This window comes from Pyrus communis, chromosome 16, assembly GCF_963583255.1.
Source record: "Pyrus communis chromosome 16, drPyrComm1.1, whole genome shotgun sequence".
NCBI classification, from domain to species: Eukaryota; Viridiplantae; Streptophyta; class Magnoliopsida; order Rosales; family Rosaceae; genus Pyrus; species Pyrus communis.
In genome coordinates, this window is record NC_084818.1 from 2,734,679 (window position 1) to 2,752,670 (window position 17,992).

At 38.3% G+C, this 17,992-nt stretch overlaps 3 protein-coding genes across 4 annotated transcripts; 1 reads left to right on the forward strand and 2 right to left on the reverse strand.

Annotated features, from left to right (window-relative positions):
- Nucleotides 1–5,703: 5,703 nt before the first annotated feature.
- LOC137719968 (dehydration-responsive element-binding protein 1A-like) lies at nucleotides 5,704–6,650 on the forward strand. The gene has a single exon (XM_068458951.1). It carries the CDS (start codon nucleotides 5,969–5,971, stop codon nucleotides 6,644–6,646), a length of 678 nt encoding a protein of 225 aa, XP_068315052.1. The 5' UTR covers nucleotides 5,704–5,968; the 3' UTR covers nucleotides 6,647–6,650.
- A 144-nt stretch (nucleotides 6,651–6,794) lies between these two features.
- LOC137719967 (valine--tRNA ligase, mitochondrial 1-like) lies at nucleotides 6,795–14,116 on the reverse strand. 2 transcript variants are annotated; one of them, XM_068458950.1, is made up of 21 exons: nucleotides 13,896–14,116; nucleotides 13,735–13,791; nucleotides 13,561–13,617; nucleotides 13,242–13,414; nucleotides 13,083–13,155; nucleotides 12,924–12,989; nucleotides 12,749–12,832; nucleotides 12,008–12,085; nucleotides 11,807–11,890; nucleotides 11,513–11,592; nucleotides 11,210–11,267; nucleotides 10,833–11,135; nucleotides 10,562–10,729; nucleotides 9,900–10,099; nucleotides 9,256–9,655; nucleotides 8,627–8,878; nucleotides 8,036–8,536; nucleotides 7,707–7,798; nucleotides 7,528–7,627; nucleotides 7,254–7,399; nucleotides 6,795–7,152 (listed from the first exon to the last, which is right to left on the reverse strand). In XM_068458950.1, exons 2-21 carry the CDS (start codon nucleotides 13,789–13,791, stop codon nucleotides 6,981–6,983), a joined length of 3,144 nt encoding a protein of 1,047 aa, XP_068315051.1. In that variant the 5' UTR covers nucleotides 13,896–14,116; the 3' UTR covers nucleotides 6,795–6,980. The 2 variants fall into 2 exon arrangements, with proteins under 2 accessions (XP_068315051.1, XP_068315050.1); XM_068458949.1 differs by lacking the exon at nucleotides 13,896–14,116 and having other exon boundaries at nucleotides 13,735–13,800.
- A 547-nt stretch (nucleotides 14,117–14,663) lies between these two features.
- LOC137720781 (uncharacterized) lies at nucleotides 14,664–17,820 on the reverse strand. The gene is made up of 5 exons (XM_068459893.1): nucleotides 17,391–17,820; nucleotides 16,272–16,533; nucleotides 15,975–16,171; nucleotides 15,388–15,575; nucleotides 14,664–15,296 (listed from the first exon to the last, which is right to left on the reverse strand). The coding sequence occupies exons 1-5, from the start codon at nucleotides 17,483–17,485 to the stop codon at nucleotides 15,010–15,012; spliced, it is 1,029 nt and encodes a 342-aa protein (XP_068315994.1). The 5' UTR covers nucleotides 17,486–17,820; the 3' UTR covers nucleotides 14,664–15,009.
- Nucleotides 17,821–17,992: the final 172 nt, after the last annotated feature.

The following is a 17,992-nucleotide window of genomic DNA, read 5'->3' on the forward strand; positions in this document are numbered from 1 at the left end:
CAGAAATAATTCCTTTCCTAAAAAAAGTACTACGAATCTTGGGGGACGAGACAACCGTTGCTAAAGCGGCTACAAAAGTAACAAGAAAATAAGTAGAAGTTTACGAACTCTACCTCTCTTTCTAATTTTAGTCAAGAATAAAAGGAGCACTCAATCTCTCGAGTAGTCAAGTGAATGTATGGAGCCTCTCCATGTCGGCTGATTGGCTCAAGAAGTTCTGTACGTCCGCAATGTTACAGTATTGACCTTGATAACTGTAAGAAGATACAAATGGCCCTATACTTTTAGTAGTATTCGAACTTTTTGCAAGTCTACATTGCTCAAGGCCACAACTCGAATCTACCTCAAGTGCTTGTTGAGCCATAGAGAACAATTTGAGCCCTCTTGAGGACAACTCGAATCTACCTCAAGTGCTTGTTGAGCCATAGAGACCAATTTGAGCCCTCTCTTGAGAACAATTTGAATCTATCTTGAATGTTTGTTGAGTTATCGCTCTTATCTTTAGTGTTATATTCATTTATTTTTTATTGTATTTACTAGGGGGTTTCTTTTTTATTTTTGAACAATATTTACTAGAGGGTTGGGCTCAAGTTGTTTTCTAGGGAGGGCAAAGAAACAAAGTTTTTAACAAGTAGCTTGGCTGCAATATTTTTGAGGCTTTAAAAGCATCTCTAATGCAAAGATTCAAATTCTAAACCTATTTTCTTATATTTGAAGTTTGTAATTCTTTTGTCCAATGCAAGGACTTATATTCTTAGACATATATTATTGTATTTTGAAATTTCAGATTTGAATTTTTTACATTAGAGGGGAAAGCATTGGAGTTTAATTTGATTACTTGAGCATGTGTATCGAAGATGACTGAACTTAAAACATAAATTTTTATTTTTATTTTCTTTATGAATAACATTTTCCTTATTAGCATGGGCTCCATTGGACTCAAATAGTATATTCTCTCTCAAATTTGGAATCCACTGAACCCTGCCTAGTCCGTCGCCCGACCAGTGCCTAACATCTTTTATAACCTTAATTATATGCAAACTTACTAAGTATGACGTATACACTACTATCATGACGTCGTGTATCACTAATTTAATATTATATGTAAAAAAATTTGCATCATATAAATTTGAAGACGCAATTATGCAGTAACAAAGTTGCTCTCAAAACTTGGGACACCACTGTTGCTAAAGTGGCTGCAAAAAGTTATATGAAAAAAGTTAAGGGAATCCTTTTCGGATCTCTTCCTCCTAATCCACATAGTCAATTAATTTGAACCTTTGAAATTTGATCCAACGGCTAAAATTATTATAACGTTTAAAGTGAGCTCCTATTTGTAACCGTTGGATCAAATTTTAAAGATTCGGATTAGTTGACTATATTGAATTTGAAGGAAGAGATCTGGAGATGATTCATTTCTTGAAAAAACCAGAGAGTACTACGAATCTTGGGGGACGAGACAACTGTTGCTAAAGTGGCTACAAAAGTTATAAGAAAAGAAAAAAAAAGTTAACGAACCCTACCTCTCTTTCTAATTTTAGTCAAGAATAAAAGGAGCACTCAATCTCTCAAGTAGTCAAGTGAATGTTGATTGGGTTTGGAGTCTCTCCACGTCGGCTGATTGGCTCGAAGGAAAAGAGCGCTAAAGTCCAGTTGATCTATACATTTCAGTGGTCGACGTACTCGTGAATCCTGATGATCACCCTCGAATGGACGGGTGATCAGTGATCACACCACTTAGTTGGGGATGGTTCTTTAAGACATAGTTCAGTATCCGTGATTTGTGATACGTCCTCGAGGTTACAGTATTGACCTTGATAACTGTAAGAAGATACAAATGGCCCAATACTTTTAGTAGTATTCAAACTTTTTGCAAGTTTACATTGCTCAAGGCCCCATAGAGAACAATTTGAGCCCTCTTGAGGACAACTCGAATCTACCTTAAGTGCTTGTTGAGCCATAGAGACCAATTTGAGCCCTCTCTTGAGAACAATTCGAATCTACCTTGAGTGCTTGTTGAGTTATCGCTCTTGTCTCTAGTGTTATATTCATTTATTTTTTATCATATTTACAGGGGGTTTCTGTTTTTTGAACAATATTTACTAGAGGGTTGGGCTCAGGTTGTTTTCAAGGGAGTCTCAAGCAATAGAAACTAGGCAAAGAAAATTATGAGGTTAGTTTAAGTCTTTAAGGGAGGGTAAAGAAACAAAATAGCTTCGTCGAAATATTTTTGAGGCTTTAAAAGCATCTCTAATGCAAAGATTCAAATTCTAAACCTATTTTCTTATATTTTGAAGTTTTTAATTCTTTTGTCCAATGCAAGGACTTATATTCTTAGACATATATTATTGTATTTTGAAATTTTGGATTTGAATGTTTTACATCAGAGGGGAAAGCATTGGAGTTTAATTTGACTACTTGAGCATGTGTACTAAAGATGATTGAATTTAAAACACAATTTTTTTTTTTATTTTTATGAACAACTTTTTCCTTATTAGCATGGGCTCCACTGGACTCAAATCACATATTCTCTCCCAACTTTGAGTCTCATTTGATTAGAAACCCAAATATAAGTTGTAAGTCTCCGGTGTAATGGAGATGATTAAACACATCTTTAGACTCTAATCTTATATTTGAGTCCTAAATCTCCGTTGCATTAGAGAAAAGCATATTTTCAAAATTTTCGATATAGCCTATATGCATGTAAAGTATGGAAAATGATTTTTAACACACTCTTTTAGTTTCGTATATATTAAATTATATAACTAAAACTAAAAACAACAATCAAGATAAATAAAAAGTGCGCACGAAATAAAAAAAATTTGAGTTAAAAGCACTACCCATAAAGCACCATTCCATCTAGATGCGCTACAAGGCAACCAGGCCTATCTCCACAAACCGACTTTAACTGAATCAACCAACAAAATCAAACTTGAATTAAGTCAAGAAAAACTTCCGAGTTCAAACCCTTGATCAACTCCTCTGTATCCATCTAGAAACTAGTTGACGGCCCAAAGAAGAAAAACCGACCCTTGACTTATAAGTACGTCATTCATGATGCACCCCCTTATCAATATGGGAAAAGATGGTAGGACCAACTCTATAGATAGTAATACTTTAATGAGTCCAAGTTGATATCGGAAACCCCAAACCCTAACTGGGCTCGTGGCCTTAATTTTCCACCCATTTGACGATGCCCTAATTTATACTATGAACCGCAATATAGTAGTTAGAAACCGACTGATTAACTTGATAAAAAAAATGGCAGAAGATAAATTGATCAAAAAGCAAGGACGAAGCATAGGTACGGGTTGCATGGGCTCCATGTGGAAATTTTGAGAGAACATACTTAGTTATCTTTAGTTGCCCACAACTCAAACGATTAACTTTATAGTATGCACCGGTATATAGTGGCCAAAAGCTAACTAATGAGTTAAAAATAAAAGTTTGAAAAATGATCGATGAGGAAGGCTGGACCATCTCAGTACACAAGTGATCTTTGATTGTTAACTATAATATTACAGCCTTTAAATTTTTAGGCCACATATCAAGCTGTTTAACGTTCGTGCATGTCATATGATTGAGTATAATCGAGTTTTTGTAAGATAAAACCACATGAGGAAAAGAATTAAAACGATACTAGAAGAAAGAAAATCTCCTAGAAATTGACGGAACTGGATCCTCTCCTGAGCAGCCCATCCGGACCGTTAAAATTTGATTAAAAGGTTCTAAACAGAGGACCCCTCTAAAAGTTATAATAATTATAGCCGTTGGATCAAGTATTAATACCTCAGATAGGCTGCTCATGAGAATCCTAATCCTTAGCTGGTCCAGTTCCGAAATTGACATCCTCACTTTCCTTTCCCACTTCCAACTTAAATTATCAGAAGAAAGAAGGTAGGTCCCAAAACATGTTTCAAGGATAAGATTAAGTTTAAGAAAATCTCTGGGTGCGGACCGGACCAGATGGTATTGTCTTTGGGGGAGACAGACTAATGAGGCACGTGGCTCACGCGTCAACCTAACGCGGGAAGGCCACCGGATTTCCTCTGTAATCTTAGCAACTAAATAAACATTCAATTAATTCGAAAAGCATTTTTTTCAGTTAACTTATTAACCGTCAACCCTGTTTTGGAGACTGTCTGACGTCATTTCAGAAAGGTTTGCCCTTCTCGCCACGTCATCGCCGCCTCTTGTCTTCATGTGATCTGCAGTACACTAGCAGTAGCTTCCCACTGGCTTCTCTCTTCTTGGATTCAGTCTCAACCAAATTAAACGGTCACAGAAATTTCTTATATATATTATACAATAAAAATAATAAAATATATATTAATTTTCGGTTCGCTTTGGAATTAAACAACATATTAATAATATGACGGCCCGATTCCCATTCTGAATTATTAGGATTTTTTCAATTTCGACTTTTTTTGGGTGAAGTTTGGGACATTTTGGGTCGAGTTCACATATTTTGTTTTTTGTATTTTTTTTTTCAGCCCTAAGTTGGTCTTTTTCTTTATTGAAGTATTTTCTTGGACCCCAAAAGATATATTTTCTTTTTACTTGGTGAAAGTGAAAAGTTAATGATAAATATCGCTTATTTTTAGCTACGCCACCTGAAAGTGGAACTCCATTTTGATTTCATTTCACTTTTTACAACTCAAAAGTCATCACTTTACTTCTTGAAATTCAAAATTCGTTTCACTTTTACTTGTGAACTCTTTGTTCTCCCTAAAACTTATAAGTCGCCTCTAAACATATGTGAGACCAACACCTAATAAGACTATGACACATGTGCAATAAATTTGATTACAAATGTCCATTATACATTAACATTCAAGAATAAGAGAATATTAAATTTAAAAGACATTGAAGAGATAAAAAAATAAAAAATAAAATGATTAGCCTAGCGCATCTAAATCAAACTCACATAAGAAATTAACAGATCTAAGGCAATCTAAAGCAAATTGTGAGTTTTATAAATACGACTTTCAAGTTTCAAGGGGCAAAATAGAATCAAAAGTGAGTTTCAAGTGGCAAAATTGAGCGAACATTAAGTTTTAAGAAGTAAAGTAATGATTTTTGAGTAACAGAGAACATAATGAAATTAAAATCGAACTCCAGGAAGCGTAACTAAAAATAAGTCAACATCCTTATATGAAATGACCAAATAAAGAGATAAAGAAAGAAACAAGTTGATATAAAAAGGTAAAGAAAGAAACAAGTCGATATAAAAAGGTGAAGAAAGAAACAAGTTGATCTGACGAAGCTGTTTATATACAGTGCAGCAGGTGTGAAAGTAAAATTTGAAGCTTCCAAAAATACTAAAATGAGTCAAAGTATAAATACACATATATATATATATATTATATTCATGTGGATTGCGTAATGAGTGAGTGAGGCCAACCTTTGACCTTGAAAGCAACAAGATTCATTCACTTCAATATTAAAAACCAGTCAAAACTCAGAATCCACACACTTGGCACACACAAACAAAACTAAAATCCACGCCCTCAACTTGGAAAAAAAGGAGTAGGGGATACAATCCTACGACAGCTGTCGGGTTTATTGGTTTAATATCCCCTAAACGGCACCCAGTCCTGCAATTACTCCGTGGATTCCATGCCTGCCCAGCCTGGCTCCGTGTTCGCGTTTTTATTTGCCCAGTCACCTTTTTGTACTCACATCACACTTTATATATATCCAAACCAAATCTACTCATAAAAAAAAAGTACATAACCAGAACAAACAATCTGAGATTATCCACAATTTTTCATCAGTACTAGGTTTCCAACTCCAAAACTGCAAAGTACTAGATTGTCCACACTTGCGACTTTTCCAACTATAAAGCTTGAATCGCTTGTAGTTTAATTAGTTAAGAGGTCGTTTAAGCGTTTGAAGTTTTGAGTTTGATTCTCGTTTGCTTCAGCATCGTTTGTGTTAAACGAACTCTACACTCTCGTACCTAGAAATGGATGCTTTCTCTCATTACTACGTGGACCCGCAGCCGGAATCGTCCGCTTCTGACTCCAACAGTGCTCGCCCCATGTTCATGAATTTGTCGGACGAGGAGATCCTGCTGGCGTCCACTTACCCGAAGAAGCAGGCTGGACGGAAGAAGTTTAAAGAGACAAGGCACCCTGTGTACCGCGGTGTCCGGAGGAGGAACTCCGGCAAGTGGGTGTGCGAGGTGCGGGAGCCCAACAAAAAGACAAGGATTTGGCTGGGAACTTTTCCCACAGCCGAAATGGCCGCGCGCGCTCATGATGTGGCGGCCATTGCACTGAGGGGGAGGTCGGCTTGCCTCAACTTTGCCGACTCTGCGTGGCGGCTGCCAGTCCCGGCCTCCGCCAACGCGAAGGACATTCAAACTGCCGCGGCGGAAGCAGCAGAACAGTTTCGGCCGGTGGAAGAGTCGGATGAGGCTTGTGGTGCTTCTGCGGTGGCTCCCTCGGAGTGCACGTCAGCGTCGGAGCAACAAGTGCATTTTCTGGATGAGGAAGCGGTTTTTGGGATGCCGGGACTGCTGGCAAATATGGCGGAAGGAATGCTACTGCCTCCACCTCATTACAGTGACGATCATGACGTGTGTGTTTATGATGACGTGGATGTTTATGGTGACGTACCATTATGGAGTTTTTCCATTTGATCTCTTTTCAGCGTAGTCTCTACTCTCCAGAACGCAAAAAAGCAGCTTCTGTGAGAAACTATTTTGTAGTGATCTTTGGCTTGTAGAAGTGCTTTTTCTCCGTACAAAATTTTGACTAGTACTGAAGCACGTATAGGAAGAAAAGAAGAAAGATAAAAGTCAAATATATGTACCACAAAGATGTATCGTGTGTAAATTTATAATATAATTGAGAAAAATTACTTTTGAACTAATTATTCAATAACGGCGACAAAATCTCAGTAAATTATCTAATAGTACGCGAGTAATGTAATACGAATAAATATTTCTTGGTCCAATTTCAAATTGGAAGTCACTAGTGTTCGTTGCTCGATATCTGTGCTTCCATATGCTGGCTTGCTTCTTCGAGAGACATTTTTTCCTTCTCGAGTGATTCAAGCTTGTCTGCGTTGGCTTTCTGAATCTTCTCCGGGACCTTTTCTTTGTAGCCAGCTACATGCATCGCCTTCGATAGCTTCTCCTTTTGCCTGCAAGTTAATAAAAACAGCTGTCAGCAATCAAAACCTGGAGGGAGTTAAAGTGTAATCTGAGCTTTCAGTCACCAAGTAAATTCAACCGCAAAGCTTACAATGTAATGTCTTCCATCTTCTTCCGGATCTTTTCAAGGTCGGCTTCTAATGAACGGCTTCCTTGAAGCTTGAGATACACAGAAAGGTTTTCGTTTACAACACCTACCACACATCCAGTTGGAGCAGCATCATTCTCGTTGATTACCTGAAGGGATAAGAAATATATTAACTGAATTTGCATAAAGCAATGGTCAGTCAAAAAGCAGTCGGTCCTGTAATTTTGTTGCCTCGTTCTGTTGCTAGAGCAGGTTTTTTAAACAACGCATGACTTACCGTCAAAGATGACAAATTGGCGAGAGTTTCAATCTCCAGTTGGTGGCTGCATATTATTTCCCTATCTAATGGTGTTCGACAAAGCACAGAAGCTGGTCGCCTGAAAGAAAAAAACACTAATTAGATCAATTCACAACATGACAAATCAAAATATTTCACACTGCACTGACAAGATATACCTTTCACGACTTTCTTTTGCAAGTGAACGGAGAGATTTCACAACAGAATCTATAAGATTCATCTCGGTCTCTGCCCTTTCATTTGTCCAGCACTGTATAAATGACAAGTTAGAAAGATGGTTACTTACACATACTATAATCGTCTCCGCAACATTATCCCAAATGTACAGGGTCATAATGAAAACCACCATTCCCATGAGTAATCCATTATGGCCTAAGAAGAACAATGATGCAAGCATACTTTTTGCATGATCATTTGCCTCTAGCTTTGGGCTGGTCAGGATCATCCAATTTATGTTTGGAAAAAAAAAAACACCTAACCAACCAACCTCTAGAGTGGAAGGATATTCGCATATCATAATTGAGGCTGGCCTCTTGCGATCCTTTGGTGATGGAAGGCGCTGCCACAGTTCTTCTGTGACGAATGGCATAAACGGATGAAGCAACCGCAGACCATTGTCAAGACATAACCATAGTGTGGCTTGTGCAAATCCCCTTTCAGACTCATACTTTGGATCGTTGCCAGAAAAGTACGGCTTGATAGCTTCAATAAAGACATCGCACAAGTGGTACTGCCACCAAGCATACACTGCAGTGGCTGCATCTGAGAAGTCGTACGCTTCCAACGACAAAACAGCTTTGGATATGACTTTATTTAGTACTGAGAGTATCCACTGGCAACTAAATGGAAGCACATCTGGATTTACATCTGAGGGTGGCACAAAATCATCCCCAAGCCTGCTCATAGCAAATCGTACTGCATTCCACAGTTTATTGCACCATTGACGATAACCCACAACCCTTTGGATGTCCAGATTTATCTTATCTGACTGAAAAGACAAGAAAAGACAATCAGATAGATTACTAGATCCATGGTAGAAAACCATTACCTGCCAGAAATATAACGATAAAATCCTAACCTGAGAAGTGTAAGAGACAAGAGCAAAACGAAGAGCATCAGCACCGCATTCTTCAATACCCTTGGGAAAGTCCTTTACTTGCCCTTCTTTGGCTACAGTCAATTCCTTGGGATCCAAATTTCCCTCTAAAAGCCTCTGATGCAGACCTTCAAGGGTAATACCATTTATTACTTCAAGAGGATCAATGACATTCCCCAAGGACTTAGACATTTTACGCCCATGTGCATCACGAATCATCGGGTGCAAATAGACCTGCAAAGCGACCAAATTCCACCTGTCACTTCACTAATCAAACTATAATGTAAAATCAAAACCATCTTTGCATGCTCAGAACGATTTTTGCAAAAATTAAGATGGTGAAAAAGTCACGTGTCTCTAACAAATGCCCACTGGACATTTTAACAAGCTCGTGTACATATAAACATGTAAACTGGGAATCTGGTAATAACAATGTAGTAGGATTCCACAAAATTTCTTTTCCTTCAAGCTTTTACCAAGTAGAAAAACACTCAGTAATGTTAAGTATAACATGCTCTTGTTTCATTGTCAAGCAACTGGAAATAATAATTTAGGCAATATGCAACACACACAGAAAGCCATTACATAAATAATGTAAAAAAAGTTCGCACCTTTGTAAAAGGTACGTTGCCACCCAATGTATTTCCAAGCATTACCATACGAGCAACCCAGAAAAAGAGAATGTCATGACCAGTTTCAAGAACTGAAGTAGGATAAAACACCTTCAGATCTTCTGTATCATCAGGCCAGCCTAACACAGACAATGGGAAGAGACCGGCGGAAAACCACGTGTCAAGCACATCAGGATCCTGTATCAATTGAAATTTCCCCTCATATTTTTGACTGGCATGTCCTTTGGCCTCTTCTTCATTTCTTGCAACAACCCAGCGCTCATCTGATGCTCCAAAATTGTCTGGATTATCACCATCATAAACAACATACCACGCAGGAACACGGTGACCCCACCAGAGTTGCCTTGAAATGCACCAATCACGAATGTTCTCAAGCCATCTGTACAATTGAGACCAGAACTAAGTACAAATTTTAGCCTTTATGTTCAGAATTCCATTTATATAAATTGCAAAGACACAAGTTACAACTAGAATTCATCCACTGACTTGTCCAAAACCTGAACTTATTTTCTTGGCAATGCTCTAAAAAAGAACATAACTTCTGGAAATATGATCTTATTATTCCTTACAATGCATACACAAGAAATTCCAAAAAGTAAGGCAAAGAAAGAAAAAAACCACACCTCTTCCAATCAGCAGTATACTGTTTCGGGATGATCTCAAGTTTCCTGTTCTCATCATTTATGGCAGCATGAAGGGCTTCTTTTCCCATACCACTGCATTTAACATACCATTGGGGCTTTATCATGGGCTCCACAACATCTTGACTTCTAGAGCAAATTCCAAGGCGCATCTCATTGGCCTTAGCATCTCTAAAGAGGCCCTAAATGCAAGGAGAATAGGGTCAGTGAACCATCTATAAAATTGTAAACCGAAATGAATTCAAACAGACTGTACCCTCCAACAACTAGGAAGATTGATGCACGTGTAACACAAAACTGGGAATGCTGACAAGTGACATTATTACAAGTAGGGTATATTAAATTGTGCGAAGTGTCTGGAATTATGGGGATGCAAACAATTTCATTTCATAAGACATTTTTTTGGAGGAGTATCAACTTGAAAACGATATTAAAGAAGTGTGGGAGGAGGTGGCAGTGATAGTGTTAAAGGTGTTACTGCAGTCAGCCCAGGAAGTCCCCACTAACAACCAATATATTCATCTACTCGGTAAGCATTTAACAATTGCATAGGAATATGATACACTACGTTGATAATTAGAATTAATTTTTTTTTTAATCACCATCTATACGTAAGGTAAACATGCAGTACTGTAAACAGATACCTTCTTCTTTAACGCTTCAGTCACTGCCTCTCGGGCTTTGAAACGTGGCATCCCTACAAATTCTCCACCATCCTGATTTATTTTTCCATCATCAGTAAAGACGTTGATAAATTCAAGATTATGGCGCTTTCCAACATCAAAGTCATTAGGATCATGGGCCGGTGTAATCTGCATGAGGCAAAAGAGAAAGATCGACAAATCTTTATAACCTGAAACATAAACCAGAAAATAAATTTAACATAATCTTTCACAACTTATACGTTAAATTTACCTTCACAGCACCAGTCCCAAATTCTGGATCAACGAGAATTGCATCACATATTATACGAATCCTTCTTCCATTAAAAGGATGAATGGCATGCTTTCCATGAAGATGCCGGTACCTTTCATCATTAGGATGTACAGCAATAGCAGTATCACCGAGCATAGTTTCCACTCTAGTAGTGGCCACAACAATCTCACCTAAACCTTCTTCCAGAGGGTAAGCAAATGAAGTCAACATGCCAAATTCAACAGGGTTCTCATATCCAGGAACCTTTAGTAACGTCCTTTCTTTTACATCAATATAGTCCACCTACATAGACCCAAAAAAAAAATCATAATGCTGAAAAATTTGGGAAAGTATCCCACTAAAAGGAGAAAGCTGACCTCTATGTCAGATATTGCTGTCCGCAAGACACAATCCCAATTCACTAGGCGATTATCCCTGCAAAATAAAGCCAGAATGTGTACAAACCAGAGTGCATAAAAAAGGACATAGAGAGGATGAATTATAGGAGTAGATGATTGGAGAAGTCCATTGGTCGTTAGTATTATCACCCAATCCTTACCTCAACTGGCTAACTAAATAAAAAAAATGTACATATGAAATCAAACAAAACGCAGAAAAGCTAGCATCCACCATGACATAATGTTAAACCTAGAACAACACAGCTCCTGTGCCTAGCATACCTGTAGATAAGCTCTTGCTTATGAAGCCTTACAAAAGCCTCTGTCACAGCCTTTGATCTGTTCTCATCCATTGTAAAGCACTACAATTAAGAAGGAAACAGTGGGAAAAAAATCAAGGAAATTAGTAATACATATAATAATACACACACACGTAAGAGAGAGAGAGAAAGAGAGAGAGAGCTTCATGACTAGGTCTAATAAAGAGAACAAGAAATTTAACAAGACAACTAATTGTTTGCTCCAAAAAAAAAAAAAATAAATAAATAAATAAAAATCAAGAATTCAACTGATTACCTCACGGGACCAGTCCAAAGAAGCACCCAAACGACGTAGCTGCTGTAAAATTGTGCCCCCATACTTATTTTTCCAATTCCAAACCTTTCAACAACCAAAGTTACCAACAACAATTATGAAAAGGAAAGAATGGATCCATTAACTTTAGAACATCAAAATTATGAATGGATATAATACTAGCTAGTTTCAGTTCAAACTCACTTCAGCTACAAATTTCTCGCGACCAATATCATGCCTGGTTAACTGCCTTTCGCGCATTAGCTTCTTTTCTACAACAACCTATAAATGGCACATAAATATTAAAATCCAGAAAACAAATAACAAATGACATGAACATAATCCAGATATATATATATAGATGCATATGTAGGGTTTTCATGACAAGGTTAATAAATTCATGAAGCACGGGCTATTAAGCACCGCACCTATAGGAAAGAACATATCATGTGCTGTTTACTCAAGTCCACTAGTTTTGTTAGGAGGAAAACCTGGACCCTAACTGGTCCTCCCACAAGCTTAATAAGGCCAAATATGTATCTGATTGATCTTTGAGATTTTGGCAAAGACACCATTCTAGTTGTTTTTTTCTGTTATGAAAAGCTACACCACTGAGAATAAGATAAAATATAAAACACCACTCCTGACTACGGCTTAATTTTGAAAGAACGCGCCCTTGAGGACATCAGACATGTATGAGAGTAAAAGTTGCTATTTAAGATCCGACATCCTTCATGCGGAAGTTCTATATCCAGAGAGCAGCCTACGTATCAGGCACTAAAAACTATGACCCCTACAAGACCCCCATCCAGCCACATAATAAACTGGTGCTGTTGAGTTTGTGTGAAGTGTTGGAATGCAGGGAGTGCAGAATCACTTTTGCTTAGATTGGTAATACTCAAAAATTAAACTATAGTAAATATTCAATAATTGTTAAATGAACACCTGTGTCGCTATCCCAGCATGGTCCATTCCAGGCACCCACAAGGTATTGTAACCAGACATTCTTCGCCAACGGATTATAGTGTCCTGCATATAACAAAATTATATCCAATTAATTTTATTTTCTTTTTTAGAAAACATACTTTGGAAGTCACCAAAGAACAAACTGGGGAATCACCTCAACAGCAGCAGTAAGAGCATGGCCAATATGAAGGGCACCAGTCACATTGGGGGGTGGCAAAACCTGTAACATATGCGAGTTAATTTTATTTTGTTTATTGGTATCCATGTCAATGCAAACTCAAAAACAAATTTGATGGAGCAATATGACACTCACAATGACAAAAGGAGGTTTGGAGCTCTTAGCATCTGCCACAAAGAATCCCGTCTTCTCCCACCATCCATACCACCTAAATCGTCAAGCATAGATAACATAATAAATAAATAAAAAGTAAAATTGTTGGGAGAAGTGGTGAAAAGAAAACATGACACTCACGATTTCTCTACTGCACTTGGACTATACTGTTTCGCCATTTGACTCGACATCCATTTCATCTCGCCAAATGGAGTCTCTGGGTCGATAAAGTCCTCCGGATTCTCCTCCCCCTCGTTGGAACGCTTTACATGCTTCTTTTCACTCTTCTTAGAAGAACTAGATGCTTGTTGTGCCTAAAACCATCAAATAACACCATATCCTTTATCAGTCATCTCAGGGACTGACGTTCTACACCACGCAGACGCATCACAACAAAATATATTCGACAAAACCAAAAATGAATCGAAAACCTATACCAAAATACATTCACCATCATTACCTGAAGCTTGGCAGCTTTCTCTAAAGCTTTCTGCTTTTTCAATTCCTTCTCTCTTGCCTGCCCATATATCAAAGAGTTCGAAATTAATTTCTTTCTAAAATTCAGTCATTCACATATTTATTCATCCGGGTCTGCAATTATAACATTAAAAGAAGCAATTTTTCAAGAGACTACCTTTTCTTCCTTCTTCCTTTTCTTCTCTGGGTCTTCAATCCCTTTTCCGTTATCCATCTGCGGCATCAGAAGAACGACACGGTTAAACCAATCCCAAAATCCAAAACGGATGGAATTTCTAGAAAGCTTAAATCTTTGATCAGGTGGGTGAGTTCACATACCGCCGCCCTACCGGCCGCAGGAGAAGCCTGAAGAGGCCTCTGAACGTGGAAGCGGCGGAGGAGAGGCGGCGCCGCTGCTGCAAAGTTGATCTGGTTGCTGATGAAGTGGTCGAGTACTTGGGTCTGCTTTCCTAAAACCTTTAAATGGGACCCAATCACATAAGTATTGTTGGTCCTTGGTGCCAGAAGTTTTTAACCGTCGAACACTTGAAGCTCAAGCTCCACATATAAACAATGCAACACCTTTCCTAATTTCTTATTTTTAAAAAACAAAAAAACCATCAAGGGACTTCGTCTAGTTCATCTTTTTAAAGACCAGAAAGACTTGCAAAGGTGTTTCACTACCATCATGTGATTTACCAGCGTTAAGAATCAAACTCACGACGTACCTCCCAATTTTTTCTTTTATGTTGCAAAAATTAAGTAAATATCTGGTATTTCTTTAAAATAGCACTTAAAGTGCTTTTGGAATATATGCTTTTTTCAAATAGCACTTAATCACTTCCACTAAAAGCGTTTTCAATCATTTTAAAAACTCTTACGAACTCTACTATAGATAGAAAAACTTAAAAACACTTCTACCACGTCTTGGACTTCCAAGTACCATTCCAAAAAGCAATTGGATGTGGCTGCAGTTTTGAAACGTTAATAATAAAAACGCTTATAGCAAAAACATTTATCAGTAAAAGCTTTTTACTATTTTTTTTTAATTGATACCTCTCTCCATAAGCTATTCCAACACTGCATAAACAACATCACCACACAACATCCTAAAATGGTATTCGACAAAGATTTACAGCACAACACAGTAACTTGAGAATTCAAATCTTACATATAGAAAGTTTCCAGGAAAAAAAAAACCAACACAACGACCTGGAAATCCGGATTCCATCAGAGGAAGTAGCCCACCGTAGACGGCGGAAACAAGACCGATACCAATGCGAAATGCAAAATCAAAGGGAACCACATCACGGTAAGCATTTCGGAGAAACGCATACACATGAGGAAAAAAAGAGAACATTTTACGAACTAACTGAGCTGAGCATGTCATGTACTTTTGAGTCTTTGATACAATCCACCATTTGATCACTTCATGCTTTTCGATTCAGATCTACTACTTTGCTTTCTTAAGGAGAGCCGATGTAACAAACTCGGCATCATCCCTCACAAAACTCCACCAGAGATATGTAGTAGGTATGTTGATTGCATTCCAGAGAGCGTGCGCGTCAATAAAGCCTCGGTAAGGTGGGAAGTCATATATCTCGAAGAGCAGGGCAAGGGCTTCTCCTGCCACTACCACCCACAACTTCCAGCGCGATGGATGGCAACTAACACCAGCCCAAACTGCCCATGTAAGAAGCTGAATGATGCCCATGGCCATGCACACTTTCATGTTCAAACCTGCAAAACTTGTAAGCTCATTGCCACGGCAAATAGTTTTGTATTAAAAGCAACAAAAAGTTTGGCTCAAATTTGCAACAGAATGTCTTACCGTAATCAAGTTTATAGAAGTTCAGGTACAGTATGTGTGTGGTCACGAATGCAATCAGTGGAGCACAAACCATGACCCTTGCAGCCTCATCTCTCACATCAAAAGCTCGAATTAGGGTCACAATGAGTGAAAATCCAAGTAGTGCTACAGAAGAAGAATAATCTAGCTTCTCTGTCAACTCGACATCTCTACATTGGATAACAAAGCAGCAGTTAAAAACTGTCTGAAAACAATTAATGTTATCATATCAAAATCGTGTTCCCTCACACCAGGCACAATCAATGCGCAAAAGTTTTGTATTCGTTACAAGGTCAGTTCCACAAGCTATAGCATAGTCTTGCTGTTGAAATTTAGCAGAGAAAAATTCTGGCCGATGGAATACCCTAATTCCATATGCACAACACTACACTAAATCTTGTCCTGCTGTTATAAATTGTGACCATTAATTTGTTTAAATCTATAGGTTGCGAGGTCTAAGAAGTGCATAGTACTAAAATATTTATCTTTCACCTAAGTTGACATTTTGGAGCAGATCACGGTTGTATGTATAAATCATTACGGTGTCAAAGGAATTTAAAATCACTTACCGGCTGTGAAATACACCACTCCAAAACCAAGCATTCATTGCCAAGATCCCATAGATGTGCCACATACCAGTATATTCATAGTACGTCTTCCTATTTGGATTCAATGGCAACTTGTAGTATATAAGGATGAAAAAAGATATCCAGCCATGAAATTGAATGGCAAGATTGATAGCTGAGAGAGCCACAGCAACTGGTTCCTAAACAAGTTCGTTAAATGGTTAGGCCATATCAGCAAGTAAATTAACTTATTTAGATTAGTAATCAACTAATTTGCTCTACTAAGTATCAGTGGAAGACCTGGATGCCATAAACACGCTGAAATGGCCATTTCCCATGGTATTTGACAGGTTTATGGCCGAGTTTCTCTCTCTCTTCCTCCCTTGCAAACATGCAGTGGTACCTGCAGTCACTGCGGCAGTCCCATTGTTTCCAGCGCAAATAGAGGGGCTCTTGCATGTACCACGGACCATCAATAGGTTTCCCATCCGATGAAAATTTACAGTGTTGAAAGCATGTGTCCCCTACACAACCAGATTTTTCGCACTCCGCCACACAAGACCTGGAAAACCCATAAAAATCATAATGGTTATCACCCAACAGCCACGAAACAAGCAACATATAGATGAATACAATACAAGAGAACACCTAATGAACTTCCGTGAATGTAAATTTTGTACTTGTGAAATCACATCAATCAAATAGCATAACCAATATAGGGCTCGTTTGGAAGTGCTTTTAAAATGATTGAAAACCCTTTTGGTGAAATTGATATTGGGTTCCAAAAGCACTTTAATTGCATTTTGGGAGAAGCACCAGATACGTGCTTCTTGCATAAAAGCACTTTTCTAGGATCCATTTGAACTTTTACTAAGGATTTGATTTCAAAGACATTCTCACCAAAAGCGTTTCAATCATTTTAAAAGTAATTCCAAACTCGTTCGCCTAAAGCTCCTAAATAAAGAACTTTCATCATTATCTGCATTAATGCTAGTTAATTACAAAAGATTTCAATTTTAATTTTCCCTAGCATTAAATGATTGTACAATTTTCATAATTATCTTCACAATATAAATCCATCAAGTAATAAAAACATCACACTAATCGTTGATTCGTTGTACGGAATACACGAAACTTAGTCCAGATTTCCGAGTTTTCAACCCCGAAAAAACGAAAACTATATCAAATTTCTAATCAATTTGGCTATACAAACAACTAAACCAAGCTCATCAATCAAACAGTGAAAGCATTCAACTAAACTAAAATACTTCAAATAAACAACTCGATGAGCTCGAATATTATAAATAAACCAAACCAAATCAAATACTGATACGAACTCGGAAAAACTGAAAGAAAAACGAAAGCGAAATTCCAAGTCCTTTCAGAAATCAAGCAAAAATCACAGAAAGGAAGGCATACTTGTAAATCGGATCAGCATCGCCATCACTGGCGCGAAGAGCAGGAAGCAGAGAGGAGAGGAAAACGAGGAGAAGAATGCAACGAAGCTGCGCCATCGGACTCTCGGAAGCAGAAAGTCAACAGTGGAAGAATCTTCTGGAGGTTTCTAGAGCTGGCGAGGAATGTTCGTGTGGAGATGCGACTGGCTGCGTCCCATGGAACCGCGAACTGGTTAGAGAGAGAGAGAGACGGCGGAGGAGGAGGATAAGGAGAGGGAGGTGGCGGAGGAGGAGCTGAGTGGAGGAGCGAGAGAGGAGGAGTTGAGGTGATTTGGGTGGTGAATCGAGGCGATGGGGCGGAGACCAGAATCTCGTGAGGGGCCTCGTCTCGACTCTTGGCGATACTCGAGGAGACACGTGGGCGGGAAATGGACGTGCTGATGCTGTCTCTCTCTCTCTCTCTCTCTCAATTTTTTATTGTTTCCTTTTTCGAATCCCTGTTTTGCCCGTGACGCAGTCAAACAATGACGACTTTAATGGTAAAAACTTGGTCATCTTCATTCTTCAGAGGTAAATTAATCAATTTATAGGTGAAAATTTGATTATCTTCATAAATTATAGGTC

What these genes read in the sequence shown, in the direction of transcription:
- LOC137719968 (XM_068458951.1), top strand. Translation starts at nt 5,969, where the DNA reads ATGGATGCTTTCTCTCATTACTACGTGGACCCGCAGCCGGAATCGTCC.
- LOC137720781 (XM_068459893.1), bottom strand. Translation starts at nt 17,485, where the DNA reads ATGGCGCAGCTTCGTTGCATTCTTCTCCTCGTTTTCCTCTCCTCTCTG. An exon ending in AGCGTGTTTATGGCATCCAG is followed by an intron (nt 16,172 to 16,271) that starts GTCTTCCACTGA and finishes GAACTTGTTTAG; the next exon opens with GAACCAGTTGCTGTGGCTCT. An exon ending in AGTGGTGTATTTCACAGCCG is followed by an intron (nt 15,576 to 15,974) that starts GTAAGTGATTTT and finishes TATCCAATGTAG; the next exon opens with AGATGTCGAGTTGACAGAGA.
- LOC137719967 (XM_068458949.1), bottom strand. Translation starts at nt 13,800, where the DNA reads ATGCCGCAGATGGATAACGGAAAAGGGATTGAAGACCCAGAGAAGAAA. An exon ending in AAAGGAAGAAGGAAGAAAAG is followed by an intron (nt 13,618 to 13,734) that starts GTAGTCTCTTGA and finishes ATATATGGGCAG; the next exon opens with GCAAGAGAGAAGGAATTGAA. An exon ending in AGAAAGCTGCCAAGCTTCAG is followed by an intron (nt 13,415 to 13,560) that starts GTAATGATGGTG and finishes TGATGGTTTTAG; the next exon opens with GCACAACAAGCATCTAGTTC.